We start from the raw sequence: 12,874 nt of genomic DNA on the forward strand, positions 1-12,874 counted from the left end.
CAGGGTACAGAAATCAATTCTTTTACAGCACTATTATGTACATATGTATGCATGTACTCTGTCACTCAGTTGGGTCCGACTCTTTTTGCAATCTCAAGGACTGTAGCACTCCGGGGGATTTTCCAGGCAAGAATACTGGAGTGGGTTGCCATTTTCTACTCCAGGGGATATTCCCAACCCAGGGATAAATTCTTTTGTAGCACTATTAGTAGCTGTCAAGTTTCTACCTATCATTAAAGCTCAGCTCTTCAGTGCATTATCTTCCTATTTGCTTCAGTGAGAATTAGTCATTCCCTCCTCCTGGTCCCAAGGTTACTCTGCTAACAGCCCTTACTGTATTATTATAATTGTATATACAAAGCTCTTTGTTTTTTCAATCTCCCACATTGTAAACTACATAATGTCTATAGTAAGAGTGGAGTACTTGTTATGGTACTAACTTAGTAATAAAGGCCTTATCTTTTGCAAGGGGAATAGCTACCCTCTCCACTGTTGGTGGGCATATAACCTGATAGAGTCTCCTTAGTGGGAAATGACACAGCTTTCAAAACTGTGGATGCACATACATGGATTTAGCAAATACAATTCTAGGAAAACTATTCTACAGACATATTCTGAGATATGTAAAATATAAGACTACTCATTGAGGCATTGTTTATAACTGCTTAAACTTGGATAAAAATAGAATATCCACAAAGGGGAATGATTGACTAAGTGGTATAATATGAAATAACTTTAAAAGTATGATGTGAACTAATAGGTCCTGATATTAAAAGATAAGTGACTTCCCAGGTGACTCAGTGGTAAAGAATCCACCTGCCAATGCAGGAGACACAAGAGACATGGGTTTGATCCCTGAGTCAGGAAAATCCCCTGGAGAAGGAAGTGGCAACCCACTCCAGTATTCTTGCCTGGAGAATTCCATTGACACAGGAGTCTGGTGGGCTACAGTCTAGAGAGTCGAAAAGAGTCAGACACGCATGATTGAGTGACTGAACACACTCACATACTACTCTTGTAATTAAATAATAACAATGGAAAAAATGAATACGTAAGTAAAACTCAACTCTTGGCATTTTTCTCAGCTCTTTCTGCCTCAAAAATATTCCATTGAGATTTGGCTGCAAACGAGGGGGGATGTAGATATTACTGTTTGGACAATAAGTTGATTCATATAGACTGAAAGCTTTATTTCACATGTTTATATGTAAAAGGATAGTGTGAGTGAGAATTCCATTCAAGGTCTACGTTAAGGAGAAATCACTGCTCAAGGTCCCTCTTCAGTCTTCTGCACTCCTTCCTGATAAAACTAATTAATACAGGGAAGTAGTTAATCCAATCAATTAATTAACTAATTTAATTTAATTAACTAGACTGCTGCCTGTTTTCTAATGCTTGAATCCCTCACCCACCCGCCAGACTCTGACTATGCTGCATTTATTTATTTATATATTTTTATATTAATAATAAAGAATGCAAGGAGATCAAACCAATCAATCCTAAAGGAAATCAACCATGAATATTCACTGGAAGGACTGATGCTGAAGCTGAAGCTCCAATACTTTGGCCACCTGATGCAAAGAGCCGATTCACTGGAAAAGACCCTGATGCTGGGAAAGATTGAAGGCAGGAAGGCAGGAGGAGAAGGAGGCAACAGAGGGTGAGATGATTGGATGGCATCACTGGCTCAGTGGACATGATTTGAGCAAACCCCGAGAGATAGAGGACAGGGAAGCCTGGCATGCCGCAGTTCATGGCGTCTCAGAGGCAGACACAATTTAGGGACTGAACAACAATCAAGAATGACAATTTTATAAATCACAACAATGTAGCTAATACACATAAAAATTTGAAGTTGATATGTGGAGGAAGAATACAATTCTAATTACCTCAAATTTTCATAGCAAGGTGACTCAGTTCAGTTCAGTTCAGTCACTCAGTCGTGTCCAACTCTTTGCAAGCCCATGAGCTGCAGCACACCACTCCCTGTCCATCACAGAGCCTACCCAAACTCATGTCCACTGAGTCAGTGATGCTATCCAACCATCTCATCCTCTGTCATCCCTTCTCCTCTCGCCTTCTTCAATCTTTCCCAGCATCAAGGTCTTTTCAAATGAGTCAGGTGGCTCAAGTATTGGAGTTTCAGCTTCAGCATCAGTCCTTGCAATGAACACTCAGGACTGATCTCCTTTAGGATGGACTAGTTGGATCTCCTTGCAGTCCAACGGACTCTCTAGAGTCTTCTCCAACACCACCATTCAAAAGAATCCATTTTTTAGTGCTCAGCTTTCTTTATAGTCCAACTCTCACATCCATACATGACTACTGGAAAAATCATAGACTTGACTAGACGGACATTTGTTGACAAAGTAATGTCTCTGCTTTTTAACATGCTGTCTAGGTTGATCATAACTTTCCTTCCGAGAAGTAAGTATCTTTTAATTTCATGGCTGCAGTCACCATCTGCAGTGATTTTGGAGCCCCAAAAAATAAAGTCAGCCACTGTTTCCACTGTTTCCCCACCTACTTGCCATGAAGTGATGGGGCCAGATGCCACTATGTGCCATGTAAACATTCTAAACAGCTTGTCACTAGGAATTCCCTGGTGACTCAGCAGTTAAGACTTGGAGCTTCGACTCCAGGGATCACAGGTTCGATCCCTGGTTGGGGTACTAAGATCTCACATGCCACAGTGCAGTCAAATAAATAAGTAAAATAGTTTGTCACCTCTTTTGAGAGAAGTCCCATAATTCTTGAAGGACCTGCCCAGATCTTATTTCTACTTTCCTAGATTGCCCCAGGCTAAATACACCCCTGTTATTTTCTGCTATTCAGTATTTCACTTCTGCTGCTACTTCTATCATTATAGAAACAAAAAAGAAAAACCCTATCAAGTGGGAAGCTCATGTACAAAAGTGCTTTCTCTAAGCATACTCTGTACTGCTGAAAACTTCTGAGAACCATGCTCTTCCGCTTTTTAATTTTTCTTATCTGAGACATTTAGAAATGACTCACTTTGAAACTCTTCCTGTGGAGTCAGATGGTAGTGGAAAGTGTTGGGTTTGGTTTATCATCAGAAAGAAAGAGAGAGGAAAGAGGAGGCGCTCATCAAAGTTCCTAACCATACCTCAGGACTTGACTGTGGTCCAGCACGGGGACCAGACGGGACAAGTGGGGACCTCCAGACCCATGCAGAAGCTTTCAGCTATTATCCCGGGTTTTTGGTAAGGAAATCTAGATGCACCTGATGACTTATGCCCAGCTTCTTCTCTTCATTGTAGCTAATGATTTGAAGGTCATTATTTTCTATTTCCCCTTCCTTCCCCAACTGTTATTTTTGTTGCTTTATTCCCATGTCCACCTTTTTCTTTTTCTAACCATTCCACATTCTATTTATCTTTGCTGTTTACATTTCATTCTGGAACTAATATTGAATTTTTACATCATTTTCCCCTCTCTTAAACTGGCTGTTTCTCCTTCTGATCTTTGATTCCAGCTTTTCCCAAGAGTTTCATTTTCCAAATCAGTGATTATCTATTTTTCTTAATATATATGTTTTTCAATTTTATTTAGCTCTTTTTCTCTTTTATTTTTTTCCACATTCTTTATTGCTACTGATTCTGTCACCCTGTCATTAGTATTTGATTCTGGTATCTACTTTTCTTTCCCTATTATAGCTGAATTTTAGTTTCAGGATTTTACTTATCTTTTTCATTCAGATTGGCCAATTCAGTATTGAAAATTTTAAATATATATATAGAGAGAGTTACTTTTCAACCAAAACCAATTCAGTATTGAAAACTTAAAAAAATAGAGAAAGAAAGGTACTTGTCAACCAAACACTTGAAGAAATATAAAAAGTTTCCTTGAACTGAAAGATTTTTAAGATTCTGATTCAGATACATTTTCTTTTAAAAAGTGATATTTAAAGTATAGCTCATGCCAGATCATTCAGTTTCTTTGCATTGGAATTTTTCTCTTTTCAATCTTTATTACTCCCTTATTATGCTTTATTATTGTGCTGCTCTTGATGCCTTTCTCTATTAGCAATACCAAAGGCTTTTCTGTTACATGATTATTTATAGTAAAAAGAGTTTTGGCCTGATAGTCATTGGACCTAGGATTTGAGAATACTCCTAGTTGTGACTATGTAAAAGTCGCCTAATTTGTTAAGTTTCAGTGTCCAAAACTACAAAATAAAAAATAGAAGCAAGAAGAAATAATTGCTAACTTTCTTTTCAACCTCTAAATTTTATGACTCTTTCCATCTCTCTACATTTTATGAATTGATGCATGAATATGTGTGTAGGACAGGTGATCAAGGTAGCTGCCATGCACAACAGCAAAGAAGTGAACCTCACAGGACTTGAATATTAGAATAAGCAAGGCTACAGAATAGAGAATAAGAAGCACTTCTTCTTTTTTGTTATTTTGTTTTCTTAGTTATTTTAACTTCTGCTAATCCCTATGATAGCATTAGTCAACTCAGCAAAACAAGTCATATGGTATTCTGGGCTTCTACCAAAGGAAACATAAAATGCTGCTATAGCTGGTAAGAATTGGGAACTGGAAAACCAAAAAAAGGAAGTTAGAAGAGATAGCATCCTTACTGGATTAACTGAATAAGAATTAAAATTTTTAATTTAATAGAAAAAGAAAATAAACCCCAAGTATGAGCATCCATCCATTCAAGTAATCTTTAATCCTTACATCTTACAAAGCATTGTGCTAAATTCTGTGGAGCAAGCATTTAGAAATAAGATTTTTTTTTTTTTTACCATTCTGAAACTTAAGGCTAGAATAATAGACAAGACAGCCATGAAAATAATTGTAATGCAGAACAAAATGTACCATTGCACAGAGGTTCAAACCCCACCATACACACACAAAATTTAGGAGGCTGAAGAACTAAGTTATGATTGGGATTATAAGAGAGGCTTCAAGGGAAATATATTTGAGCTTGATCTTGAAGAATGACTAGGATTTCAACAGACAGGGATTAAGAATGGAGGAAAGAGGAGGTTAAGGTAGAGAATATCATTCCAGACAGAAGTAAACAGCAGTCGCCAAGGAATAGAAAATGGCATTGACTTGGAATAGTGAGTTGTTCAGGAAAGCTATAAAGTAGGGTATGTTTATGGGAATGTTAAAAATTATAGGAATTTCCCTGGCAGTCCAGTGGTTAAGAATCTGCCTTCCAATGCAGGGTAGGTGAGTTTAATCCCTGGTCATGAAACTAAAATCCCACATGCCACAGGGCAGCTAAGCCCATGAGCCACAACCAGAGAGCCCACGTGATTCAGCAAAGACCCAGCACAGCCAAAAAAAAAAAGAAAAGAAAGCTAGGGAAGGGTTATGTCACAGAAGCCAAGAGAAAAAGATTGATAAGAAGCCAGTGTAAAGTAATAGGGATATTGTGGAGGATAAAGACAGAGAAAAAGATGTTTCCATTTGTTCTCTAGAGGTAGTTTTAGCAGAGTGATGGGATAGAAGACTAATTACAAAGGGTTAAGAAGTGACTGGTGAGAACAACAGACCCCAAAACAAGCCAGTATCCTTGAAAAAGAAAAGCTGCTAAATTTAAAAACTTAAGAAATATCCTGATGCAAAGTGTGATCCTTAACTGACACAATTGTTGACAAATCAGCTATAAGGGATATTTTGGGGATAGTGGGAAAAAATGGATAAAGTCTGAATATTCATCAAGGTAAGTCTAACTGTAAATATGGAGACTGCTAAATGATAAAAGTGATCAAAGAAAGCAGTTTATACAAAACAATATGCATTTACATCCATGTTTATAGGAACAGCATCCACAATAGCTAAAATGTGGAAGCAACTCCAATGTCCATCAACGATGAATGGATAAACAAAATGTGGTACACACATACAGTGGAATATTATTGTCTTAAAAAGGGAGAGAATTTTGACACACGCTACAACATGGATGAACCTTGAGGACATTTTGTCAAGTGAAATAAGCCAATCACAAAAAGACAAATGCTTTAGGATTCCATCTATACAAGGGATCTAGAGCAATCAATCCTAAAAGATGATGCTGTTAAAGTGCTGCACTCAATATGCCAGTAAACGGAAAACTCAGCAGTCGCCACAGGACTAGAAAAGGTCAGTTTTCATTCCAGTTTCAAACAAGGGCAATGCCAAAGAATGTTCAGGCTACAGCACAATTGCACTCATTTCACATGCTTGCGAGGTAATGCTCAAAATTCTTCAAGCTAGGCTTCAACAGTATGTGAACCGAGAACTTCCAGATGTTCAAGCTGGATTTAGAAAAGGCAGAGGAACCAGAGATCAAACTGCCAACATCTGTTAGATCGTAGAAAAAGTAAGAGAATTCCAGAAAAACATCTACTTCTGCTTTATTGACTACGACAAAGCCTATGACTGTATGGATCACAAGAAACTGGAAAATTCTTCAAGAGATGGGACTAACAGACCACATTACCTGCCTCCTGTATGCAGGTCAAGAAGCAGCAGTTAGAACTGGTTATGGAACAACAGCCTGGTTCCAAATTGGGAGCGGAGTGCGTCAAGGCTGTATACTGTCACCCTGCTTATCTAACTTATATGCAGAGTACATTATGCAAAAAGCCAGGTTGGGTGAAGCACAAGCTGGAATCAGAATTGCTGGGAGAAATATCAATAACCCCACATATGAAGATGATATCATCTTTATGGCAGAAAACAAAGAAGAACTAAAGCACCTCTAATGAAAGTGAAAGAGGAGAGTGAAAAAGCTGGCTTAAAACTCAACATTCAAAAAAATGAAGATTATGGCATCCGGTTCCATCACTTCTCGGCAAATAGATGGGCAAATAATGGAAACAGTGACAGACTTTATTTTCTTGGGTTCCAGAATCACTTCAGACAGTGACTGCAGCCATGAAATTAAAAGACTCTTGCTATGACCAACCTAGACAGCATATTAAAAAGCAGAGACATTACTTTGCCAACAAAGGTCCATGTAGTCAAAACTATGGTTTTTCCAGTAGTCATGTATGGATGTGAAAGTTGGACCATAAAGAAAGCTGAGCATCAAAGAATTGATGCTTTTGAACTGCAGTGTTGGAGAAGACTCTTGAGAATCCCTTGGACTGCAAGGAGATCAGACCAGTCAATCCTAAAGGAAATCAATCCTGTATATTCATTGGAAGGACTGGTGCTGAAGCTGAAGCTCCAATACTTTGGCCACCTGATGCAAGGAGCCGATCCGCTGGACTCTGATGCTGCGAAAAATTGAAGGCAAGAGGAGAAGGGGATGACAGGGGATGAGAAGGTTGGATGGCATTACCAACTCGATGGACATGAGTTTGAGCAGGCTCTGGAGATGGTGAAGGACAGGGAAGCCTGGTGTGCTGTAGTCCATGGGGTTGGCAAAGAGTTGTACAGGACTGAGCGACTGAACAACTAACAGTAGTCAAACGCACAGAAACCAAAAGTAGTCTGGTGATTGCCATGGACTTCGGGGAAAGGGAAGTGAGGAGCTGTTTTTTAAAAGATAGAGAATTTCAGCTTTACAAGATGAGAAAGTTCTAGAAATTGACTGGACAATAACGTAAAAAACCCAACACGACGGAGCTGTACCCTTAAAAATGGTTAAGATGGTAAATTTTGTTACATGTGGTGGTGGTGGTTTAGTTGCTCAGTCATGTCTGGCTCACTGTAACCCAACTGTAGCCCTCCAAGCTCCTCTGTCCATGGGATTTTCCAGGCAAGAATACTAGAGTGGGTTGCCATTCCCTTCTCCAGGGGAACCTTCCTGACCCAGTGATCAAATTCACATACCCTGCATTGCAGATGGATTCTTTACCAACTGAGCCGCTGTATTTCACCACAATTAAAACAATTTAAATACCAGTATACACAGTATAATCTAATTTCATTAATTTTTTCTTAATAAAAAATATACATACATATAGTACACACATATGAATGTGAATAAAGATCCAGAAAAATGTAAATTAAGATGCTAAAATGTGGGAATTCCCTGGTGGTCCAGTGGATAAGACTTTGCCCTCCCAATTCAGGGGCCCGGGTTCAATTCCTGGTCAGGGAACTAGATCCCACATGCTGCAACTAAAGATCCCACATGCAACTAAGACCTGACATAGCCAAATAAATAAAAATATTTTTTAAAAGATATTTAAGAGTAATCACTGACTAGTGGTATATAATATTTTTATTTTCTTATTTTTGCTTGTTTATGTTTTCTAATTTTCTTCATGAATGATTTCTGTTTCTGTAATAATCAAGCTATTTTACCCAAGGTATGTTCATAAAAAACAAATAAGAAAGCAATGATGGGTGGTAAGGAAATCAAGGGCTTCCCAGGTGGCGCTAGTGGTAAAGAACCCACCTGCCTATGCAGAAGACTTAAGGACATGGGTTTGATTCCTGGGTCGGGAAGATTCCCGGGAGGAGGGCATGACGATCTGGAGTACATGACAACTCCAGTATTCTTCAATGGAGAATCCCATGGACAGACAATGCCTGGTGGGCTAACAGTCCATAGGGGCGCAAAGGGTCAGGCACAACGGAAGCGACTTAGCACAACACATAGTTGATTTACCGTGTTGTGTTAATTTCTGCTGTAAAGCAAAGTGACTCAGTTATACACTTACATTTTCTTTTTCATATTCTGTTGCATTATAGTTTATCACAGGATATTGGATACAGTTCTGTGTGCTTTACAGTAGGACCTTGTTGTTTACCCTTCCTGTATATACTAGTTTGCATCTGCTAATCCCAAACTCCCAATACTCCCCTTTCCCTTGGCAACCACAGTCTGTTCTCTATGTCAGTACAGTAGATTTTATTTTATTTTTTATTTTTTTCATTTATTTTTATTAGTTGGAGTCTAATTACTTTACAATATTGTAGTGGTTTTTGTCATACATTGACATGAATCAGCCATGGATTTACATGGATTCCCCATCCTGATCCCCCCTCCCACCTCCCTCTCTACCCGATCCCTCTGGGTCTTCCCAGTGCACCAGGCCCGAGCGCTTGTCTCATGCATCCAACCTGGGCTGGTGATCTGTTTCACCATAGATAATATACATGTTTCGATGCTGTTCTCTCGAAACATCCCACCCTCGCCTTCTCCCACAGAGTCCAAAAGTCTGTTCTGCAGTACAGTGGATTTTAAATTGTCTTTCAGAGTATGTTTTTGAGTAATCCAATGTGAAGTTAAGGAATATAAAATAAACCAGTGTTAGGGTCTTTGTGGCTCTACCTCTTTAAGTTAGAATTCTATGAATATGCATTTTTTTTAGTTTTAATATTTTTGTTTATATTTTTACAGAAGTTTTAGCAATGGAGTCTTTCTCTGCTGAGACCAATTCAACTGACCTACACTCACAGCCCTGGGATAAACCCCACGTAATTCTCTCCATAGTCATCCTCAGCATCACTTTCCTACTGGGGTTGCCAGGCAACGGGCTGGTGCTGTGGGTGGCTGGCCTAAAGATGCAACGAACAGTGAACACAGTTTGGTTTCTCCATCTCACCTTGGCTGACTTCATCTGCTGCCTCTCCCTGCCCTTCTCCCTGGTCCACTTGGTTCTCCAAGGACACTGGCCCTATGGCTGGTTCCTATGCAAGCTCATCCCCTCCATCATCATCCTCAACATGTTTGCCAGTGTCTTCTTGCTGACTGCCATTAGTCTGGACCGCTGTCTGTTGGTACTCAGGCCAATCTGGTGCCAGAATCATCGCAACGTGGGAACAGCCTGCACTATCTGTGGTTGTATCTGGATGGTGGCTTTGGTGATGTGCATACCTGCATTTGTATACCGGCAGACGTTCACTATAGACAACCAGAGTATGTGTGGCTACAACTTTGGTCACCATGGCTCATTAGATTATCTAGACTTCACCTTTGATCTACTGGAAAACGGGTCTTTTGACAACTCCACTGCTGATCCGCCTGGAGAAATGGATGACAGGTTAGATTCCTTCTCTCCACAAACCAAGGATCAGCCTTGGGCAGCCACCACTGGTTTCCATTCCCAAAAATTTCAAAGAACTTCTAGAGATTCACTCCCTACTGATTCAACTAGATTATCTGTTCAACAACTACATAATGATCTATTTCAGTCTGCTGATGAAGTCTCAGCTACACTCTCCAGTGACTTTCCCATTGAAGACCACAGGACTCACCCCCTGGAGAACTCGGATTCTTTTCTCCCTGATGATTTTGAGATTTTCCCTAATGCCTCCAGTGATTCCTTATACATATATGAGCTATCACAATATTTCCAGGATGATTACTTTGGCCAATTTGCATATGATCATCAAGTGCCAACACCCCAGGTAGCCATAACCATCAGTAGGCTAGTGGTGGGTTTCCTGTTGCCCTTTATCATCATGGTGGCCTGTTATAGCCTCATTATCTTCAAAATGCGTCGGAGCCGCTTCACCAAGTCTCGAAGCAAACTCTTGAGAGTCGCTATGGTGGTAGTGGTTGTCTTCCTTGTCTGCTGGGCTCCTTACCACATTATTGGAGTCCTCTTATTGTTTACTGACCCAGATGCTCCCTTTGGGGAATCTCTGTTGTCCTGGGATCATGTGTCTCTTGCTCTAGCATCTGCCAATAGTTGCTTCAATCCATTCCTCTATGCTCTCCTGGGAAAGGACTTTAGGAGAAAAGCAAGACAGTCCATGCAGGGAATTCTTGAGGCAGCTTTCAGTGAGGACATGACACACTCTACCAGCTGCCCCCAAAACAAAACCTCTTTTGAAAGAAACAGTATCAGTACAGTTGTATGAAAACATGGAGCCACTGACCTAAGTAGAGGTTCTTAGGCAAATGCAACATGTTTCTTAAAAGACAGGAGAGATGGGGAGCAGGGAGGTTCTTGCAGAGACCGTCAAAGAATCCGTCTGGAGGTTCTCAAAGTGTGGTCCCAGACTAGTGGCATGAGCATCACCTGGAAAGTTGTCAGAAGTACAAATTCTCCAGCCCCTCCCCCTGCAGGCTGGCTGAATTTGAATTTCTGGGGGTAGGGTCCCAAGAGTGTTTGCACAAGCTCTCTTGTTTCTGATGAATGCTAAACTTGGGAATCACTGTAAAGATAGTCTATTTCAATCCTCAAAAAAGGCACGTGAGATAAATGAGAATGCAGTCTGCTTAAAAATGATGTTTCAAAAAAGAATAATAATGTTTCCATTGTCAAATATTTTATAAGTTTCCTTCCAGATTCAATTTCAAACCATTTCTTCTAGTGCTCCCTGAGTGAAAGATGATCTTTTACTCAATGGCTTTGTTGGGGTGATGGCAGTGGTGATGGTTTTAAATGGAAAAAAAAAGGGGGTTGGCAAAAAGAAAAAGTCTAAAAACAAGGAACAGCTCTAAAAGGACTGTTTTTGAATAAAGTTGGTGAAAAACAAACAAACAAGGAGTTATGAGACTGAGCTGGGAGCAAGTACAATGCCAGATGCCTGCTACTTGGAATATTTCTGGATACAGGACACAGGAATTCTGAGTTGCCTTCGTTACAGCTAAATAAGCATCTATTGTGTAAAGACTACTTAGGGCACCTAAGAACTTTCTCATGGAATTGTATATGTCACAGTTTGGGCAGATGGCTCCTCTGTTTGTTTGCTCTAACTGCTTATTGATAGAATCATCTATCTTTCATTCCTTTTCTTAAGCTCCTTAATTCCCTTACTTCTCTCCTGCCTCAAAATCTTCTTCTAGGCTTTTTGCCTCTAATAACCGATACTTTCCTAACACACAGATGACTCACTTGCTCTCACTACTCCCCAAGAAACTTATTTCAAACAAAAGGAGAAAGAGTAGAAGATGAGGGAACTATTCCTGAATTCACTGCAAAATAGCTGAGTACCCTCTGGGCTTGTTACCCATCCAACTCCTAAAAACATGATTGTAGGTTTGTATTTTTCACACCAAAATTATCAGATGTATCTGGGGTTTTTTTAATCTTTATCTTTACCAATGTAATACATGCACAGTTTTTTAAAGAGAAACCAATGCTTAAGATGAAATCTAAGAGGTTTCTTGCCCCACTCTGGCCAGCTTCTCCTTCCTCCCACTCCCACTACCCAGAGATAACCCTTGAAACCACAATCTGAGATGTTCCTTCTGAAATTTGCCATGATATTTCTAAGTCATGACCTTATGATGCCAGTTTTTGTACACAATAAATTACTTTTTATTTTGGAAGAGGAAGAATTTTTTCTAAACACCTTCATATTTTGTGTTTATGCAGCATCCCAATATTCACAACCATCATCCTTTAATTTGTTCACAAGCACACATTTTCTTCTACTTTGTTGATCCATTCCAATCATACTTCTTTCATTTTTAAAAAAGCATTCTCCAACCCCATCACCTTCTCATTTTTTTTCTGTATATGAAGTTTTATGTATGGATATTAATTATCTATATTTTCAGGTTTGTTTATACTATAATTTTAGCCTCATCTGAGTCCAGGGATTTAACCTGAAACATAGAAAATGAGATGTAAAGCACAGATGTAAAACAACTTGCAAAGCACTGTTCCTTGTTAAGTGGTGGAGGGGAGGGTCTAGACTACAAATGAGTTATAAAGTGCTATGTGGAAAATTTTCAAATCATTAGGAATGCTCTCACTTGTGCAGTAATGATATCCAAGATGATGAGATTTGTCATGCTACTTTCCAATTTAATCTGCTCATATATTTGATGTGAATAAATGCTTTCTTTCTCCACGGTTCCTTGCAAGGCTCAGAGATTCATGGATCCTTTTAATTGTTTGACACTCAGGATATATTATAATCTCTAAACATACAGCAAATAAAACTCATAGTGGGTAGCTGTAGGCTTGCTGTAATGACGATTAGCTAGGTT

At 39.4% G+C, this 12,874-nt stretch overlaps 1 protein-coding gene across 1 annotated transcript; it reads left to right on the forward strand.

Moving 5' to 3' along the window:
* The first annotated feature begins 3,029 nt into the window (after positions 1 to 3,029).
* C3AR1 (complement C3a receptor 1) lies at positions 3,030 to 12,736 on the forward strand. Its single transcript, XM_043441285.1, has 2 exons — positions 3,030 to 3,224; positions 9,326 to 12,736. Exon 2 carries the CDS (start codon positions 9,337 to 9,339, stop codon positions 10,789 to 10,791), a length of 1,455 nt encoding a protein of 484 aa, XP_043297220.1. The 5' UTR covers positions 3,030 to 3,224; positions 9,326 to 9,336; the 3' UTR covers positions 10,792 to 12,736.
* Positions 12,737 to 12,874: the final 138 nt, after the last annotated feature.

Source organism: Cervus canadensis, chromosome 21 (genome assembly GCF_019320065.1).
Source record: "Cervus canadensis isolate Bull #8, Minnesota chromosome 21, ASM1932006v1, whole genome shotgun sequence".
Classification (NCBI taxonomy): domain Eukaryota; kingdom Metazoa; phylum Chordata; class Mammalia; order Artiodactyla; family Cervidae; genus Cervus; species Cervus canadensis.

Bases quoted from the DNA above. Each gene is read 5' to 3' on its own strand.
- C3AR1 (XM_043441285.1), top strand. From the start codon at position 9,337: ATGGAGTCTTTCTCTGCTGAGACCAATTCAACTGACCTACACTCACAG.